The sequence below is a fragment of the Aethalodelphis obliquidens genome, unplaced genomic scaffold (assembly GCF_003676395.1).
Source record: "Aethalodelphis obliquidens isolate GAN/ISIS:26980383/991018 unplaced genomic scaffold, ASM367639v1 scaffold116, whole genome shotgun sequence".
Taxonomy (NCBI): domain Eukaryota; kingdom Metazoa; phylum Chordata; class Mammalia; order Artiodactyla; family Delphinidae; genus Aethalodelphis; species Aethalodelphis obliquidens.
This window is the reverse complement of record NW_020838060.1, coordinates 888,694-909,925: the sequence shown is the minus strand read 5'-3', so window position 1 is coordinate 909,925 and position 21,232 is coordinate 888,694. Positions and strand designations below refer to the sequence as shown.

Here is a 21,232-nt window from a genome sequence, read left to right as displayed (position 1 = left end):
ACATACTTTTTTTTCCCTTGTAATTGATTTTATGGAGAAGCCAGGTCATTTGTCCAGTAGACTCTCTCATGCTCTGGATTTGGCCAATTGCTTGCTCTTTCTGAATCCAAGGTCCTAGTGCTCTTAGCTACCACAATATACTCTATTTCTCATTATCCTTCATAGATGTTGTGAGGAGTAAATGAAAACTTACAAGTGACAGCCCAGTAACTTTTTTAAATTTAATTTTATTTGTTTAGTTTTGGCTGCTTTTGGTCTTCCTTGCTGCGCGTGGGCTTTCTCTAGTTGTGGTGTGCGGGCTTCTCATTGCAGTGGCTTCTCTTGTTGCAGAGCATGGGCTCTAGGCACACGGGCTTCAGTAGTTGTGGCATGCGGGCTCAGTAGTTGTGGCTTTTAGGCTCTAGAGCGCAGGCTCAGTAGTTGTGGTGTACGGGCTTAGTTGCTCTGCATCACGTGGGATCTTCCCGGACCAGAGATTGAACCCGTGTCCCCTGCACTGGCAGGCGGATTCTTAAGTACTGCACCACCAGGGAAGTCCAGCCCATTAACTTTTAGTGGCACAGGTATTATAATACTCCTGGGAAATTTTATTTTTTTACAGTACATATCCTTTTTGCTGAACCTTTAGGCTCTAATGCCATTGAAAAGCCTTTATGAGTCAATGACAGCCTTCATAATACTTACAAACTAAGTTTGTCCACGGACTTCAAGAATCTAATTCTTCACCTCTGGACACTTATAGCCTAAGGTCTTCTTTCCTGTGTCGACTTAAAGAAAAACACACAAGGTAAAAGTTGTGAGTTAAGTTAAGCAGTAAAGAGGCTATTAAGTCATTTATATAGGGCAGTTCTTCGGGGTCTTTGTCTTCCTTCTGGCCAATCCTGTCCCCCCTGGCTTATTTGTTTCAGGACCCGCCCCCTAGGTGCACACATACCTCTCAGCCTAGATGGATCTCGATGAAAAGGCATCTGGGAGAAGCAAGACTCATTATGGCCTGGCATTGTCCCCGGACTTTTGACCCCCGAAGGAGCCTTTCTGCGCATGTATAGTGTCTCCCTTGCCCCAACGAGAGGGGGGGAAGCTGAGACTCTTGATCCTTTACTCAAACGAGGTTTTGCCCCTCTTTGTTAGTGCCATGACTGTTATCTTAAGGTGTCCACAAGAGACAAAGCCTGGCTATTTACCCTGTTTCTGTTGTTACTTCCATTTTGGAGGGCAAACAGGAGGCTGATTGTAAATGCCTAACCTGGAGCCCACCTACCTCCTGTCTCAGGAAATGCAAACAGGAGGCTAGTTGTGAGTGTCCGACCTGAAGCTCGTCTTTTTCTCGCCCCAAGAAATATAAATAGGCGGCCAGTTGTAAATGTCTAACCTGGAGCCCATCTATCTCCTGCCTCATGGGGATATAATGTACAGGATAACAACTATAGTTAATAATACTGTATTGCATATTTGGAAGTTGCTAAGAAAGTAGATCTTAAAAGTTTTCATCACTAGAAAAAAAAATTATGTAACTGTGTATGGTGATGGATGTGAACTAGATTTATTGTGGTGATTATTTTGCAATCCATACAGATGTTGAATCATGACGTTGTACATCTGAAACTAATGTAATGTTGTATGTCAATTATACCTCAATTAAAAAAAGAAGAAAGAAAAAAAGAAGTGCAAAACTTATACTCTGAAAACTACAAAACACTGTTGGAAAGAAATTCAGAAGACCTAAAAAAATGGAAAGACATTGCATGTTCATGGACTACAAGATAATATTAAGATGTCAATACTCTGCAAAATTGATTGATCTATAGGTCCAAAACAATCCCTATCAAAATCCTAGCTGGCTTCGCTCTCGTGGTTCCTCTGGGGAAATAAAGATGAAGCAGGGAGCGGGGCGATTGCACAGGGGGCGGATCCAGCCATGGCTTCTGCCACCTGCGCCACCACCATCTCTGTGCTCGTGGCGTGGGAAGGGAGATGTGAATCCCGGGCGCGAGACGGCGGCTGCGCTGCTGCTGCAGGGTCGGCGGCGGGAAGGCGATGGCGGATACAGATAAACAACATCGACAGCATCATCCAACGGCCGCTGAAAGTGAGAGGGTCCAAGCCTGGTAAGAATATGTAGCTACAGGAGAATGAAATCAGAGGACTGTGCTTAAAGTCTGGAGAGGTCTTTCTCAGTCAGCCTATCCTACTAGAACTTGAAGCACCACTCAAAATATGTGGTGATATCCATGGGCAATACTATGAGTTGCTTCACCTTTTTGAGTATGGTGGTTTCCCTCCAGAAAGCAATTACCTGTTTCTTGGGGACTATGTGGACAGGGGAAAGTCTCATTGGAGACTATCTGCCTCTTACTGGCTTACAAAATCAAATATTCCGAGAATTTTTTCTTCTTAGAGGAAACCGTGAATGTGCCAGCATCAATAGAATTTATGGATTTTATGATGAATGTAGAAGAAGATATAACATTAAACTATGGAAAACTTTCACAGTCTGCTTTAACTGTTTATGGATAGCAGCCTTGGTGCATGAGAAAATATTCTGCTGTCATGGAGGTTTATCACCAGATCTTCAATCTATGGAGCAGATTCAGAGAATTATTCGACCAACTGATGTACCAGATCAAGGTCTTCCTTGTGATCTTTTGTGGTCTGATGCCAATAAAGGTGTCTTAGGCTGGGGTGAAAATGACAGAGGAGTGTTCTTCACATTTGGTACAGAAGTGGTTGCAAAATTTCTCCATAAGCATGATTTAGATCTTACATGTAGAGCCCATTTGGTGGTTGAAGATGGATATGAATTTTATTTTGCAAAGAGGCAGTTGGTCACTCTGCTTTCTGCACCCAATTATTGTGGAGAGTTTGACGATGTGGGTGCCATGATGAGTGTGGTTGAAACACTAATGTGTTCTTTTCAGATTTTAAAGCCTGCAGAGAAGAAGAAGCCAGATGCCACGAGAACCCGTAACACCTCCAAGAGGTATGATCACAAAGCAAGCAAAGAAATAGATGTCATTTTGACACTCTTTGTTGGGACTTATAATATACAGTATATAACCTTCATTTTTAAAACTGTAATGTGTGTTGGTCAGCTTGCTCAAATAGTGTTTGTGGCCCTGCCCCCTTCCATTTTTGACTTAATAAATGGTATTTGCTGGTTATAATAGCAAATGACTCTCCACTCCCAAGGAAAAATGTTTTGTTTTGTTTAGTTCTTTGTTCCTTTTGCAAACAACTTTAATGAAGGTGTTAAAGCTGTACACCCCAGGACAGTTTATCCTGTCTAAGGGGTGAGTGTACAACTGATCTTTTTTTAATTCAGTACAGCCCATGAATAATGTAAATGCTCATTTTCTTTAGGATATAAAGAGAGCCCTAGGGTGCCCAATCTGTTCCTGTTATTGTCATAAAATGCATACTATTGGATAAAAAAAAAATCCTAGCTGGCTTCTTTGTAGAAATTGACATGCTGACCCTAAAATTCATATGAACATTAAAGGGATCCAGAATAGCCAAAACAATCTTGAAAAAGAATAGAGTTGAAAGAATAAATTTCTTGAAAAAGAATATACTTCCCAGTTTCTAAACTTACTACAAACCAACAGTAGTAACCAAGACCATGTATTACTGGCATAAGGATAGATTTATAGATCAATGGAATAGAATTAAGAATACAGAAATAAACTCTTTTATTTATGTTCAGTTAAGTTTCAGCAAGGGTGCCAAGACAATTTGACAGGGAAAGGAATAGTCTTTTCAACAAATGGCGCTGGGACAACTGGATGACAACATGTAAAAGAATGAAGTTGGAGTGGTACCTCACACCATATATAAAAATTCCAAATGGTTTAAAAAAACTAAATATAAGAGCTAAAACTATAAAACTCTTAGGAAAAAACATAGGGTCTTCCTGACCTTGTCTTAGACATGACACCACAAGTACAAGCAGCAACAAAATAAATTGGACTTCATCAAAATTTAGAACTTTTGTGCATTAAAGTGTCTCAAGTGAGACACTTAAAGTGACTCAAGAGAGTCAAAAGACAACCCACGAAATAAGAGAAAATGTCTGTAAATCATATATCTGACTTTAAAAGTAATATCCGGAATATATAAAGAGCTACAACTCAAAAAACCCAATGCAGAAATGGGCAAAGGATTTGAACAGACTTTTCTCCAAAGATGGACAAATAGTCAATAAGCACGTGAAACTATGCTCATCACTAGCCTTTAGAGAAATGCAAATCAAAACCACGATGAGATATTACTTCACACCCATTATGGTGGCTATTACAAGAAAAGCAAACAATAGCAAGTGTGGGAAGGATGTGGAAAAATTGGAACTCTGGTACATTGCTGGTGGGAAGATAAAGTGGTGCAACTGTTGTGGTTTTGAAGCTTCCCCCCAAAGTTAAACATAGAATTACCTTTTTTTTTTTTTTTGCCATGCTGCTGGGCTTGTGGGATCCAATTCTCCAACGAGGGATCGAACCCCGGTCTTTGGCAGGAGAGCATGGAGTCCTAACCATTGGACCGCCAGGGAATTCCCTATAAAATTACAATATTGATCTAGCAATTTCACTCCTAGATATACATCCAAAAGAATTGAAAACATGGACTCAGACAGATACTTGTACACCAGTGTTCTTAGCAGCATAATTCACAATAGCCAAAAGGTAAAAACAAAGTGTTCATCACCAGATGAATGGATTAACAAAATGTGGTATATACACACAATGGAATATTATTCAGCCTTAAAAAGGAATGAAGTGTTGATACATACTACAACATGTAAGAACAGTGCAAACATAAGTGAAATAAGCCAAACACAAAAGGACAAATGATTCTACTTACATGAGGCATTTAAAATAGACTAATTCATAGAGACAGAAAGTAGAATAGACTAGAGGTATTACCAGGGGCTTCGGGGGGGGCAAAATAGGGAGTTATTTCTTAAAGGGTGTAAATTTTCTGTTTGGAATGATGAACAATTTCTAAATGAGGGAGGTTATGAGTATGTGGGGTCGAGGAGTATATTGGAACTCTTTGTACTTTCAGCTCAATTTTGCTGTGAACCTAGAACTATTCTAAAAAACAAAGTCTATTTTTTTTTAAAAAAAAGTTCTGGAAATAGACTGTGGCAATAATTATACAATATTGTGAATGTACTTAATGCCACTTAATTGCATACTTAAAAATAGCTAAAATGGTAAATTTTATGTTATGTATTTTTTACTACAATAAAAAAAAGAACCAAAGAGAGAAGTTCTAGTAACTAGTTAAAGCTTTATTATCTAGCCATGTGATTTTGAATTAAACATTGCTGCATGTTTAATAACAACTGTTTTGTTGTTATTCCTGTCTTTTCCGCTTCTCTTACAATCCATATTAGAAAATTCCGTCCCTCTGTCTTCAAAATATAATATGAATCTGGCCACGACTTTACATCCACCACAACCCACACCCTCCAGTTTAAGTCCCCGTCACTTCTCCCCTAGATTCTGTGGTAGGACTACTAACTTCCCTACTTCCACACTACACTTCCTCTACTGTAGGCACACTACAGTCTATTCTCTGGACAGCAAGCAAGTCATATCACTCCCCTGTGCAAAGCCCTTCCATCATACTTTCATTTATTTAACATGCTAGACTGTTCTGGGACAGTGACAAAAATCCATGACCTCATGGAGCTTATATTTTAGTGAATTTAGAATATAATACAAAATTCTTAAGCGACCTACAAGTATGATCTGGTTCCAGCTTACCTCTCTGACTTCATTTTAGCCCATGGCCCTGTGGAGAGCATTTCTCTAAACAAGATTAGAATTCTGTTGGAAAGGAAGTAAGGGGTGAATGGTTGTTAAAAAATGTTCATACCTACATTAAAAAGTGCTTACCAAAGTTCCCTCCCCAGTGAGACAACCCAGGGCCTTATCTGGTTACTGTGTTCAGCTCCAAGACCAGAATTTTTGGCTGATGTATATAGTCTTCCTCGTCAAGTTTGGATATGGCCCCTTGAGGCCTGGCAACCTAAAACTTAAGTTATCTATATCTAAGCTATCTTAAAAATGATGGAGAAGAAGAAATAGTATAACTACAGTGAAAGTCTAATTCTGGAAAGGGGAGAATGGATGAAAAAATAGTTCACAGTTATCATTGATCCATAGCATACCTTATACCAACTAGGCAGGAATACGGAAGACTCCCTCCCTGGGGGTGGAGTGAGTTTTTTGGCCAGCCAATTGGGAACCTCCAAATTTGTTCTCTGTGGGAATCTTCCTTACTGCCACCATGGCCCCTGTTTTTTCCTGCTAGATAGATGGTCTTGCTTGTCCTTATTCTCCATGGCTATACCAGAGGTGGGCATGGAGTAAATGCCTTTTCTGGAGATGGACTACTCAACTTTAGCTGTGGTACAAGTTGGGAGCCTAGAAAGGCAATAGACTGTTAGGCTTAGGGATTCTTTGGCACTAGTTTCTGTGACAGCTCAGTAGCCTTTGGTTCAATTCCTTCTGCTAGTTCCCACAGCCAAAGATTTTTTTTCCTAGTCACTGTAGCCAGAAGGATACAAAGCTCTGATGGGCTAGCCTTGGGACCTACACGTACCACTGGAACTAGGGGAGAATGTTGCTTCTCTCTTAATCCCGTGTGTGTGTGTGGGGGGGAGTTCCCCATTTTAAAATCAGGATGCTATTGCCACAAGAAGAGGAAATGGAGGCTAGGTGGCAAATAATATACACTTAAAGACATGCTTTAGCTCAAGTGTTCTCCGCCTCTATAGAGAAGACTGATATTCACATTTGTGACACATTTCCATGGATACACTCACAAAATAATGTCAGTCTCTGGTAGCTATCTATAAACCCCCCTATCCTCTCCCAGAAAGCATATTGAAGTTTACTTATATCAAAGTGATGTTATTACAGAGATAACCTTAATCTACTCTAATTTTTAATTGTGTCACTTGCAAATTTTGACACTTTATCATTACTAACAAATTTCTTGTGACTTACCTTGTGTTACCTTGTGACACAAGTGTGTCACAATTGTTATACATTTGTTGGGGGAAGGGTCTTATCTGTGGCACCCCAGTACTCCTGAGTTATGTCTTGTTTTGATCTCTTAATAAAATTAACCTTCCTTCTTTGAGCACACATTGCCACGTGACAGAGAGAGGCACCCAGGATAATGGGGGATGTCTATTGGGATCAAATATCTCCAGAATAATGCACCAAGCAGATAATCTATACAGAAAGTATTAGAAATACCGTATGTTTTCAATTAAAACATTCCTATCTTTCCCAATGATTCAAGAATCCTATTTTCTTTCTTCAGAAAATATAAACTAGATAATTAATTAATTTTCTAGTCTCCTATACTCTATTAAGGGTGTTCTTCATCTCACATTTGTGTACTTCTTGGGCAAAAGGGTCAGTAACAAGCGAGCTATCTTAACTATAAAAATAATGTACGTTATTAAATTCCTAGCATAAAGTTAGTCACTTGGGTAAATTAACAGAGAGTAAAACTAACATCAGCCTCATCCTAAAATTCAGAGTTCTTTTCTTTAAGACCAAGTAAGATAGTTCCTCAAAGAAACTTGAAGCAGCTAACTTTCAGGGTCCATAAGCCTGAGAGATGGTGACTTTAAACCCTGGAGAAGGGGGATTTCCCTGGTGGTGCAGTGGTTAAGAATCTGCCTGCCAGTGCAAGGGACACAGGTTCAAGCCCTGGCCCAGGAAGATCCTACATGCTGCGGAGTAACTAAGCCCGTTAGCCACAACTACTGAGCCCACATGCCACAACTACTGAAGCCCACACACCTAGAGCCCATGTCCCAACAAGGGAAGCCACCGTAATGAGAAGCCCGCACACCGCAAGGAAGAGTAGCCCCTGCTCGCCGTAACCAAAGAAAGCCCTAGCACAGCAATGAAGACCCAATGCAGCCAAAAATAAAAATAAATAATTAAATTAATTAATTAAAAAAAAAAACCTGGAGAAGGCACTAGGCTTCCTTATTTGGCTTTCATTTTCCTTTTTGATATCATTCAGGAAATGTTTCCTCATCTGTGATGGAAGGGAGGCAGCATTCTAGAGAAGATTAAGTACTGTACTACTGCAGATTTCCTCTCTTTAAAAAAAAAAATCTCTAGTTAAATTTGCAACAGCAAGTTTGCCCCATTTCAAAGGAAACTAATGTGCAAAAATCCAATTTACAGGTTTAGAATGTTGCAGAATGAGTTTTAATTTTATGAAATGCACTAAGTGTACCTGAGGATAGACTATATAATGATGTGTTCCCCTAATGTTTTTAAATACTGTAGTATGATTGTTTACAGACTTTTATATATGAAGAGGAGAGCAAAAGAAGCAGAGAAACCTAAGGCTAAAAGCCTTAGAAGCCATGGCCGAATGGGTGATGAATCAGAAGTGAAGATAAAACATGTAGAAGATTATAATTAGAAAATTAATCCAATAAATATTTATTTGTTTTTGCCTAAACATGTATTAAACAGAATACAAAGATAAGTAAGACAGGATCCTGTATTCTCAAGTCAGCTGGTGAGATGAAACCATCTTATGTGATGCAAATAGAGAATAAGTTCAAAACTGCATGGTACAATTTGTTTCTTAAAAGTATATAGAATATATGGGCTTCCCTGGTGGTGCAGTGGTTGAGAGTCTGCCTGCCGATGCAGGGGACGTGGGTTCGTGCCCTGGTCCGGGAAGATCCCACATGCCGCGGAGCGGCTGGGCCCGTGAGCCATGGCCGCTGAGCCTGTGCGTCCGGAGCCTGTGCTCCGCAACAGGAGAGGCCACAACAGTGAGAGGCCCGCATACCTCAAAAAAAAAAAGTATATAGAATATATGTGTATGTATAACTGAATCACTTTGCTGTACACCTGAAACTAACACAACACTGTAAATCAAATATACTCTAATATAAAATAAAAATTAAATTTTAAAAAAGTATATAGAAATGGAAGATGGTGAGGTAGTCAGAGAAGACTGGGAAAGGCGATACTTGAAGTAGAACTTGCAAAGTAGAGAGGCCAAGGAATAGAGAGAGTCATTTCAGAAAGACACGAATGACCGTGCAATGTGGGGGCCCATGAGACCAGCTTGACTACAACAGAGGGTGAAAGTTTAAAAAAATCTACTCTAAATTGAATTAAGTGCCTAAGGATGGGCCAGATTGTGGGGAAATGCAGCAGGCAACAGAGAGCGTTTGTAGAAAATAGCTTGATTAAATGTGGTGTTTTTTATTTTATTTATTTATTTATTTATTTTTGGCTGCATTGGGTCTTCGTTGCTGTGCACTAGTTGCTGCAGGTGGGGTCTACTCTTTGTTGCGGTGTGCGGGCTTCTCATTGAGTGGCTTCTCTTTGTTGCAGAGCATGGGCTCTAGGCGCGTGGGCTTCAGTAGTTGTGGCACATGGGCTCAGTAGTTGTGGCTTGCAGGCTCTAGAGCGCAGGCTCAGTAGTTGTGGCATACAGGCTTGGTTGCTCTGAAGCATGTGGGATCTTCCCGGACCAGGGCTTGAACCTGTGTCCTCTGAATTAGCAGGCGGATTCTTAACCACTGCGCCACCAGCGAAGTCCCTAAAAATGTGTTTTAAGAGAACAATTTGGCAGTGATGTACAGAATGAGATTGCAAGGTAGACTGGATTGAAGATTGTTGAAATAATTTAAATCTTGTCAGTAAATATTTATTCAGTGCCTACTAACTATATCATTGCATTCTATACTGTGAAGGATACAAAGAAGAGTAAGATATACATAACTCCTGTACTTAAGGGGCCAACAGGTAGACTTGTATGACAAAGACATAAATTAAGTAGAGAATTAAGAGGATGATTTTTCTGGTCTCAGAGTCTTTGAGTTTGCCATAAGAGAGCCTCAAAGTACTGTAGAGGCTCAAAAAGAGACATTAAGTTGGGGATAAAGAAAGGTTTTTTTGAAAGAGGTATCTTTTGAGATGGGCCATGAAGGAGGAGCAGGATCTCAAGAGGCAGAGATGAGGGAAGGAAATTCCAGACAGTGGGAAGCAAAATGATTCTGTTGGGAAAGTACTACTTTAAAACTGGGTTCAATCCCAGGTCAGCACCAGTTCTGTCCTCTTGAACAAACTATACAGCCTCTCAGAACTTTAATTTCCCCTCTGTAAAATGAGGATAATATTTGTCCTACCTCACAGTGTTGTAAAGATTAAATAATAATATATGAAGAGTATAGCATGCTCACTGGCATATAATTGGCGCATCCAACAAATGTTAGCTAGGACTGTTATAATAATAAAGTGAGTGAAGAGTGCAGAGGATAATAAGCATAAATGTCCTGGAAACATGAAGAAAACTACCTGCTTTGAGTGTAAGATTTATGTGAGGATAGTTGTCTTGGTCTGTTTGGACTTCTATAACAAAATACCGTAAACTGGGTGGCTTATAAATGACAGAAATTTATTTCTCACAGTTGTGGAGGCTGGGAAGTCTAAGATCAAGACACTGGCAGATTCAGTGTCTGGTGAGGCCCTCTTCCCGGTTCACAGATGGCTGTCTTTTCGCTGTGTCCTCACATGATGGAAAGGCAAAGGGAGCTCTCTAGGCCGGAACTGTTCAACATAAGCCTGCAATGGGTTGTCATGTTAGAAAGAAAAGAATCTATTAAAGAGCACTAATCTCATGCCAAACACAGAGACTCAGGATTCAGAAGCCAATTTGAATGTTTTCACTGACCAAAGATGGGACAATATGAATATCAATAAGGATAAAACTGCATTGAATTGAAGCACATAAAATTTGGTTAAATCCATGAATTCATAATGATACAAGAAAAACTCAATGGTTTTGCAATGTATGGACCTTATTTGGATTGCAATTCAAACAAACCATTTTTTAAAATGTATAAGATAGGGAAATGTAAATACTGGCATGTTTGAGGACATTAAGAAATTATTGTTAATTTATTTTAGATGTAATCATGGTATTGGGGTTTCATTTATTTCAGAGTCTTTATGTTTTAGAGATACACACTGGAATATTTACATCTGAAAGAATCTGATATCTAGTATTTGGTTCAAAATAATCTGGGTAGTGGGAGGGTAAATAAAGCAAGACTGGCCACGTATTGATAATTTTTGAAACAGGATAATGGTCTCACGGGTGTTCATTTTGCTATTACTGCTCCCATTTACCATCACAACAAAAAGAATAAAATACCTAGGAATAAACCTACCTAAGAAGACAAAAGACCTGTATGCAGAAAACTATAAGACACTGATGAAAGAAATTAAAGATGATACCAACATGTGGAGAGATATACCATGTTCCTGGATTGGAAGAATCAACATTGTGAAAATGACTATACTACCAAAGCAATCTAAAGATTCAATGCAATCCCTGTCAAACTACCAATGGCACTTTTCACAGAACTAGAACAAAAATTTTTACAATTTGTATGGAAACACAAAAGACCCCGAATAGCCAAAGCAATCTTGAGAAAGAAAAACGGAGCTGGAGGAATCAGACTCCCTGACTTCAGACTATACTACAAAGCCACAGTAATCAAGACAATATGGTACTGGCACAAAAACAGAAATATAGATCAATGGAACAGGATAGAAAACCCAGAGATAAACCCACGCACATATGGTCACCTTATCTTTGAAAGGAGGCAAGAATATACAATGGAGAAAAGACAACCTCTTCAATAAGTGGTGCTGGGAAAACTGGACAGCTACATGTAGAAATTAGAACACTTCCTAACACCATACACAAAAATAAACTCAAAATGGATTAAAGACCTAAATGTAAGGCCAGACACTATAAAACTATTAGAGGAAAACATAGGTAGAACACTCTATGACATAAATCACAGCAAGATCCTTTTTGACCCACCTCCTAGAGAAATGGAAATAAAAACAAAAATAAACAAATGGGACCTAATGAAACTTCAAAGCTTTTGCACAGCAAAGGAAACCATAAACAAGATGAAAAAGCAACCCTCAGAATGGGAGAAAATATTTGCAAATGAAGCAACTGACAAAGGATTAATCTCCAAAATATACAAGCAGCTCATGGAGCTCAATATCAAAAAAAACAAACAACTCAATCAAAAAATTGGTGCAAGACCTAAGTAGACTTTTCTCCAAAGAAATATACGGATTGCCAACAAACACATGAAAAGATGCTCAGCATCACTAATCATTAGAGAAATGCAAATCAAAACCACAATGAGGTATCACCTCACACCAGTCAGAATGGCCATCATCAAAAAATCTACAAACAATAAATGCTGGAGAGGGTATGGAGAAAAGGGAACCTTCTTGCGCTGTTGGTGGGAATGTAAATTGATACAGCCACTGTGGAGAACAGTATGGAGATTCCTTAAAGAACTAAAAATAGAACTACCATATGACCCAGCAATCCCACTACTGGGCATACACCCTGAGAAAACCATAATTCAAAAAGAGACATGTACCCCAGTGTTCATTGCAGCACTATTTACAATAGCCAGGACATGGTGCCAACCTAAATGTCCATCGACAGATGAATGGATATAGAAGATGTGGCACATATATACAATGGAATTTTACTCAGCCATAAGAAGAAATGAAATTGAGTTATTTGTAGTGAGGTGGATGGACCTAGAGTCTGTCATACAGAGTGAAGTAAGTCAGAAAGAGAAAAACAAATACCGTATGCTAACACATATATATGGAATCTAAAAAAAAAATGGTTCTGCTAAACCTAGGGGCAGGACAGGAATAAAGACGTAGATGTAGAGAATGGACTTGAGGACACGGGGAGGGGGAAGGGTAAGCTGGGATGAAGTGAGAGCGTGGCATGGACATATATACACTACCAAATGTAAAATAGATAGCTACTTGGAAGCAGCCGCAGAGCACCGGGAGATCAGCTCGGTGCTTTGTGACCACCTAGAGGGGTGGGAGGGAGACGCAAGAGGGAGGGGATATGGGGATATATGTATACATATAGCTGATTCACTTTGTTATACAGCAGAAGCTAACACAACATTGTAAAGTAATTATACTCCAATAAAGATGTTAAAAAAATTGTTTTCCATAATAAAAATCTTTTTAAAAAAAAAACTAGATGGGGGACTTCCCTGGTGGTCCAGTGGGTAAGACTCCATGCCCCCAGTGCAGGGGACCTGGGTTTAATCCTTGGTCAGGGAACTAGATCCCACATGCATGCCACAACTTAGTTCGCATGTTGCAACTAAGAGTCCGCATGCCTCAACTAAGAGTCCACATGCCGCAATGAAGATCCCGCGCGCCGCAACTAAGACCCAGTGCAGCCAAAATAAATAAATAAAAATCTTTTTAAAAAATAAATGAATAAATAAAAATTTAAAAAGCTAGATGGCTACAAACATGAAAATGTCTGCTACAGGTAAGAATATTCAACATTGTAATGATACTGAGTCTCCACAAATTTATCTATATGTATGTGTATTAAACTTTATTTATAATACATATAGTAATTTAATATAAATATATCAATTTAAATAAAAACTCAGAATTTTTCAGGAAGCTTGATAAACTGATTTTTAAAACTCATATGGAAAAGTTAACAGGCACAAAATGTTAAGACAACTTTGAAAAAGAAGAACAAACATAGGAGTGGCAGGGGTAACTTACCCTATTAGACATCGAGACATATTCAAAGCTATTTTAATTAAAACTGTATTGAAGGGACAATAGATTAAAAAAACAGATCGGTGGGCTCAGAAACTGACCCATGTATAAATGGGAATTCTCACCTGGGTGAGAATTAGACAACAGTAGATCATGGATGAGTTGTGTTAAAAAGAATAAGGTGGATTTTCCTAGGAAATCATGGAGGAAGCTGGGATTTCAGGAACTTAATCCTAATCTCTTCATAGCTAAAGTTTTCCATCTGAAAATTGTTGTTTCTAGGTAAAGTGAATAATCAAAATGATGAAAAATTAAAGGGTAAACATGTACTGGTGTTATTTTGCTGAGCTTTTTCTACTGATCTCCTCTACTGGGGGCTCTTTTTGATGGTTTACTGCACCTGCTTTATCTCCAAAACTGCAGCAAGAGAGCCAGATGTAGCAAATCTAGTTAGATTTTAAATGAAACTGAAATGAAAGTTCACTTCCTCATTGTGGATACCTCATGTGACAAGTTCCAATTTATTTTTAAAGTCACTTTAACTGAAGTCTCTTGCTGCCTTTGAAATCTTTGGAGAGAGCCCACCATCAAGCATTCTTAGTATGGGAGCACCTGCTGGTTCTATCATGTACGTACTGTCTGTTCTTTTTCTCCTACTTGGTCCTTAAATCCTTCATTTGTGTTTTTAGCTTACTCTGCCTGCCAGGTTTTACATCGTTTGTTACAGGAAGTAATCTACAAAAATCATTGTTGCTCAATTTGCCTCTTCTTTTTTTGACTAAAAAGAGTCTATTTTTGAAAAGTTAATGTCTGCTTAAACATCTAAAGCCTGAGGCGGACACATAGCTTTCTTTGGAATATAATTTGAAGAGTTACATGGTTAAAAATCCAGCTGTTTTGAATTTTAAAAAGTGGAAAAGAAAGTAGAATCCAGTTTGAGGGAGTTAGTCACTGAATTTCTGTTGAAGTCTCTTTGTATTAAATATACAAGTGGTGTTTTCAAAAGCAGTTAACCTCTTCTTTTGAAATAGATATTTTGATTTTTAGGGGAAAAGAAAGGTTAAAAGGTAAAAATGATCCAAGTATGGGAAAGCAATACACAGGAGTTGTCTTTTAACTATCTCTGAAGGTTGTGGATAGACCAGTTAAGAGGAGCTTGTGTATTCAAAAATTATGAAGATAAACTGATTTTTCAAAGGTATGCCTTCTTCTTAAGGATTTTTTTTTTTTTCTGGAAAGGAGGAAAGAGGATTTCCCTTGGTTAGATTTGTTGTCAAATCCTGTCAAGTCCCTGCTTCCTCATCTCCACATCCCCCCAAACTTAGATGTAAATTTGGCTTACCAGATATCAGGAAACTTTTTGAAAATCACTTTTAAAGTGCTACTAAGAATTGGAAGTGGTATTTCAGACAAAAATCTGCATTACTCCCTGTCACTGTATAATCCAGAAAGTTTCCTGCATAATTCTGCTTTGTAATATTCTGTCCCCTTGACAGACTCTGCATTCCTACTTTTTGTTGTGAAAAAAATATGGTCACAATAGATGCAGCTAACAGCTACTCTTCCTATGTTACCTTTCCTTTAACAGAATGAAATGGCTGGTGTGGGTGCTCCTGCTGTGCTCCTCTGTGATGGCACAACAGCACAGAGATTCCACTCTGGATCATCACTGGGATCTCTGGAAGAAAACCTATGGGAAACAATACAAGGAACAGGTAGATGGGCTGCCACTTGAGCAATTTGCTTTTACTCAAGTACCCTACATATTGTGACAAGCAGTGTTTTCAATAAATGTTACACACTCCTCTCTTGCCAGATTCTGTTCTTGGTACTAGAGATACAACAGGAAACAAAATAAAGTTCCTATTGTTTTTTTTAAAAAGTAAATTTATTTCTTTTTGGCTGCGTTGGGGCTTTGTTGCTGTGCACGGGCTTTCTCTAGTTGTGGTGAGTGGGGGCTACTCTTCGTTGCGTTGCGTGGGCTTCTCATTGCGGTGGCTTCTCTTGTTGCAGAGCACGGCTTCTAGGCGCGCGGGCTTCAGTAGTTGTGGCATGTGGGGTCAGTAGTTGTGCCTCACGGGCTCTAGAGCTCAGGCTCAGTAGTTGTGGCTCACGGGCTTAGTTGCTCCGCAGCATGTGGGCTCTCCCTGGACCAGTGCTCAAACCCGTGACCCCTGCATTGGCAGGAGGATTCTTAACCACTGCGCCACCAGGGAAGTCCTAAAGTTCCTGTTTTTATGGAGCTTATATCCTAAAAGGAGAGACAGGAAAGAAGTAGAGAAAAATAAAGCAAGGCATGGGGGAGTTGGAAGGGTCCTGTGTGATGGCTGTGAGGGGTTGGGAGTGATTATTTTATACATATGATAGAATGGTCAGGGAAGGCTTCACATATAAGGTGACATTTGAGCAGAGAATGGATAGAAGCCAGGGAGCAAGCAAAGTAGAAAACTGAAGTGAGAGTCCCAGGCCAAGAGGGAAGGAGTGCATGTCTGAGGAGCAAAAAAGGCCTCTTTCAGTCCCTGACATAGAGAAGCACTGGCAGATATTATTTCTTGACTCTCACTTCCCAGTTTTTACTTTTATTTTTATTTCAAAACATACTTCTTGATTGATTTTAAGATTTTAACCCTGGTGCTTCAAATAACTAAGTCCTATAACTGTATAATATTTCTGAGTTTGTAAGCAAGGATTATATATTTACTTATTTGATGTATGGTTTTTGTATAAAAATGGTCTGAGTTGTTTTCTTAGTACTGATGAATTTCACCCTCACCCACTCCCCTTTAGGACCAGACCTCTAATTTCAGCGTTGACTAGAGTTAGATGTGCAGTTAGCACTACTATTTGGTTAAATGAATATTACCTCACTTTTTAATGATTCTAGTCCATCAGGAGGAATGAAAATGACTTTTGATTAGTATCCTACCATTAAAATGTATCTCAAAGTTCTCTTCTTTTTTTTCTTTCCTATACTTCATTAGATTTATTTTTTCTTTATTTCATTTTTTCCCTCTAGTGGTTTGGAAGTATATCTGTACATGTCCATTACTGGGGTAACAGTAAAATCTTGCTCCAAGACAGAGTGACTGCATCCAGACTTACTACCTAGAGCCAGGGCCTAGGCCTGGGTTCTAATACTCAATGAAATGAGGCAGAAAAGAGTTATTGCTGACTGCTCATTGGGCTATGGCTTGTCGTAAACTCCGGCCTTGGGGGTGGAGGTGAGGGTCGGCGATTCTAGGAGGCACCATGTACTTTGCATTCTATGTAAATGAAGCTCCTGGAGGGCAACAAAATCAACAGTCTGAATATGAATTCACTCTGGATAAAATTAGGATAATAGGACCAAAATTATTTTTAAAACTATGTATAATGGAATAACATCTGCATGAATGAACAAGAAATTGTGAAATGTATTAGAAATCCAATTAGAAATCTCAGAAATGAAAAAAATATAGTCATTGAAATAAGAACTCAATTAAAGGGATAAACTCCAGACTGGAAAGAGCTGGATAGAATCAGCAATCTGAAAGATAGTACTGAGGCATTCATCAAGAAGGCAGCACACAAAAATAAAAAGGAAAAACTATGAAAATGCAGGTTAAGAGATGAAAGAGAGTTTGTGGCTCCATCTGATGGAATGGTGGAGAAGCAATATTTGAAGAGATACTGGTTGAGAATTTTCCAGATACGAAAAAACATGTTCCTGAGTCCTCCAGTCAAAACTGCTTTCTGGGCATCCCTGGTGGCACAGTGGTTGAGAGTCCGCCTGCGGATGCAGGGGACACGGGTTCGTGCCCTGGGCTGGGAAGATCCGACATGCCGCGGAGCAGCTGGGCCCGTGAGCCATGGCCGCTGAGTCTGCGCGTCCGGAGCCTGTGCTCCGCAAGGCCGCAACAGTGAGAAGCCCGCGTACTGCAAAAAAAAAAAAAAAAAAAAAGCTAGGAATTTATAATCAGCTAAACTATTTTTCAAGAGTGAGGGTAAAAGAGAAAATATATATATTTTTTTTTATTTTTATTTTTTTTGCGGTATGCAGGCCTCTCACTGTTGTGGCCTCTCCCGTTGCGGAGCAACCGGCTCCGGATGCGCAGGCTCAGCGGCCATGGCTCACGGGCCCAGCCACTCCGTGGCATGTGGGATCTTCCCGGACCGGGGCGCGAACCCGTGTCCCCTGCATCGACAGGCAGACTCTCAACCACTGTGCCACCAGGGAAGCCCAAGAAAATGTTTTTAAAAAACCTATAATCATTAAGTGAGTTTACCACTTACAAAGAATATACTTCAACAAACTGCAACTTCTAAAAACAACTTTTTAGCAAATTGAGGAAGTTCATTGTGTATATCTAAAATGATATTAATCACCATCAGAGCAATTAAGAGGAAGAGTTAAGATTACTGTGCAATTTTACCAGTTATATCGGATATATTCGTTTATTTGTATGCTCCCAAACAGATCCACACTTAATAGAATGCTTCATAATATGTTTATTTTCATTATTGAACACATTTTTCCTTATATTTTAGAATGAGGAAGTAGCACGGCGTCTCATCTGGGAAAAGAATCTAAAAACTGTGATGCTTCACAATCTAGAGCATTCAATGGGAATGCATTCATATGATCTAGGCATGAACCACCTGGGAGACATGGTAGGTAAATTATAAATAATCCTATTTTCATCTCTGGATAAACAGGATTTCTGTCTCCCCAAAGGCAATTTGAAGGCAAACAACAAAGGAGTGTTTTCTGTATGTGTATAAAATTAGAAAACAGAATTCAAGGACATAAGAATTTGTACAGATTGCTTCTTTGGTCCTACTGTGATCACTTTCCTTGACAAATCCCTTCTTTAAAGGAGTATTTTTAACTCGCAGACCACTGTTACTTTTATTTTTAGTAATTCTAGAAAGCATTGCCTAAAGGCTACTCAAAATATTTTAGAATAAGTTAACATAGTTATGTAAGTCTAAATTTATAATTTAATATGGTCCACTTGCTTTCTTAATGGGGGAGTGTGGGTATTTAATATCACAAATCATCTCCCATTAGTTATTAGATTCTGTTCTACCCTACAAAACTTTTTCACTGTGGCCAAAATTAAGAATCATAGTACCCCTTGGAAAGGAACACCCTAAGTAGATTAAATGCAGGAATCTCTTTTATAATTCTTTCTCACAAGGAAAACCAGTTTAGTCCACTTTTTAGACAACGCTTTTATAAAATTCTGCCTTGCTTTGAACCAAAAATCTGCCTCTCTGTAACCTAGTTTTTATCATTTTCTTCTTCTCCTTCCCAATGCCTAACTGTGATGCCAATGGCAAAGTGTAAGACTAAAGAGACCCAGATAATTCACCTACCAGATAGTTACCTATGTTAGTCACAGCTACCACTTGTTTCTCTCAGTTGTTAAATATATTCACAGTTACAGTTATCAGGATATTGAAAAGAAGGGTATAAGTGAAAGGAGCTATGTATATATCTTTGTAGACCAGTGAAGAAGTGATATCTTTGATGAGTTCCCTGAGAGTTCCCAGCCAATGGCAGAGAAATGTCACTTTCAAGTCAAACCCTAATCAGAAATTGCCTGATTCTCTGGACTGGAGAGAGAAGGGGTGTGTTACTGAAGTGAAATACCAGGTGAGTATTGTCATCCCAGGCCTCTGTACCCCAGATAAGAGATCTCTCTTCCTTAAATACTGAGTCTAGCTACATAATCTGGCAGTGAATCTCATAGTCCCTTAGGTTCCTTTCTAAGTATGTTTGCTATTCTTGTCTTCCCAACTACATTGTGAGCTCCTGAAGGGCCAGGACCACATATGATACTTTTTGTATTCCCCACAGTGCTGAGAACATCAAAGGTTAGAGCCATCAATATTAGACTAAGCAAAAAACTGTAAATTAAGCAAGTAGGTCTTTAAGACAGACCTTTAGCGTTCATGCTATCCATCAACTGCACTGGACCCTCCACCAAGCCGATTACTTGAGAAATAGTATCATGTGTGTGAGAGAATTTCAATCAGGAAGTTTATTCCTCCAACTCACTTATGAATTTCAGGGTTGAAGGAGAGGAAAAACTAGAGCTAAGGGTGGCCTGTAAATTGTAGTGGTCAAGTTAATTCATGACTAGGCTTATGTTGTTAGAATAAGAAATATGGACTTTATAAATTTGTTCCTATGTTTTTGTATTTCCTTTAATTTGCTTGTAAAAAAAAAAAGAAAGAAAGAAAGCTACAAAATCCTAAATTAGTTAGGGATATCTAAGGATAAAACACATGTATCACCTTAGAGGTCAGGATAAGGGAAAAGAATCAGTGTCCTGAGCAGCTGCCCCAGCTTGTGACCAAAGAAGAATAGAAAAATTAAGAAGTGAATGATACTGCTAATCTCTTATTCTTTTCCACCTAGATAATTTTTCTTTCAACTAGTTTTGGGTTTCTTACTGGAGCTTCCCTAAAACAAAAGTATAAGAAGACCCAATAAACTACATATCTAAGTGTTAACTATAAATAACTTAATGAGATCCTTTCTCTGGGTGCTTGCATTTTAGGGGGTGATTTTGCTTTGACCAAAGGCAAATTGAATTTGCTTCCTTCCACTAGAGAGCAGAGTGGGATGAGGTGGAGAGAGAGAGAACAATTATGATGTGGCTTAGAACACTCTGCACCTTTTTAAACTAAAGCAACTTTGTGTTTTTCTGTTTGTTTATGCTTCCCTGTAAAATATCTTATGACCAAAAAAATTCTATAGCTAAAAATGTCTGGAAAATGCTAACCTTATGTTTCAGGCATTATTTGGCAGAAGGAAGAGCATTTTAGGTCAAGGGAATCATCCCAGTTCCTCTCAAAAATCACTTTACTATTAGCATTTATCTCCCTTACTATGGGGTGAAAATAGCTGGGATTTGGTACATGCTCAGTAAGTACTGTTTCTTAATATATTTGAATATGGCAATTATGCTCTGAGCTCAGCCATTCGTAAATATTTATTAAGGTTAGACCTTGCCCAGAGAACAATCAAGTATTTGGTCTTCATTGCCATGGCCTAAGGGAAGAGGAAACTGTAGTGGGGGGAGCTCTTCCTGGATCTGCTGAAAGTGCTGACATGTTGGGAGTTGCCCAGTTTGTGTTATGGAGGTCATCCTTACTGACTCTGTGATTGCCCTTGTGAATTTGTCTCTGTTTTAGGGCGCTTGTGGTGCTTGTTGGGCTTTCAGTGCTGTGGGAGCCCTGGAAGCACAAGTGAAGCTGAAAACAGGAAAGCTGGTGTCCCTGAGTGCACAGAACCTGGTGGATTGCTCAACTGAAAAATATGGGAATAAAGGCTGCAATGGTGGCTTCATGACAGAGGCTTTCCAATATATCATTGATAACAACGGCATCGATTCAGAAGCTTCCTATCCCTACAAAGCCATGGTGTGCCACAAACAAACTTTTTGTGCCGCCCCTTGACCTCATGCTATCCCTCCAACTCACTGTACTAAACTTATCACCAAGCCAATTGCTTGAGAAGCAGTGCTGCTTGGTGTGTGTGTGTGTGTGTGTGTGTGTGTGTGTGTGTGTGTGTGTGTGTG

General features: G+C 39.2%; 1 protein-coding gene and 1 pseudogene across 1 annotated transcript in view; both read left to right on the top strand.

The window, feature by feature from the left end:
* The first annotated feature begins 1,465 nt into the window (after window positions 1-1,465).
* Window positions 1,466-14,256, top strand: LOC113615356 (serine/threonine-protein phosphatase alpha-2 isoform-like; annotated as a pseudogene).
* CTSS (cathepsin S) overlaps window positions 14,189-21,232 on the top strand; it is a 28,853-nt gene continuing 21,809 nt past the window's right edge. The window contains exons 1-5 of the mRNA XM_027097619.1: window positions 14,189-14,289; window positions 15,250-15,376; window positions 18,189-18,311; window positions 19,150-19,299; window positions 20,847-21,074. Of these exons, the coding sequence (XP_026953420.1) occupies window positions 14,264-14,289; window positions 15,250-15,376; window positions 18,189-18,311; window positions 19,150-19,299; window positions 20,847-21,074 (654 nt within the window). The 5' untranslated portion in view covers window positions 14,189-14,263. The remainder of the gene's footprint in view (window positions 14,290-15,249; window positions 15,377-18,188; window positions 18,312-19,149; window positions 19,300-20,846; window positions 21,075-21,232) is intronic.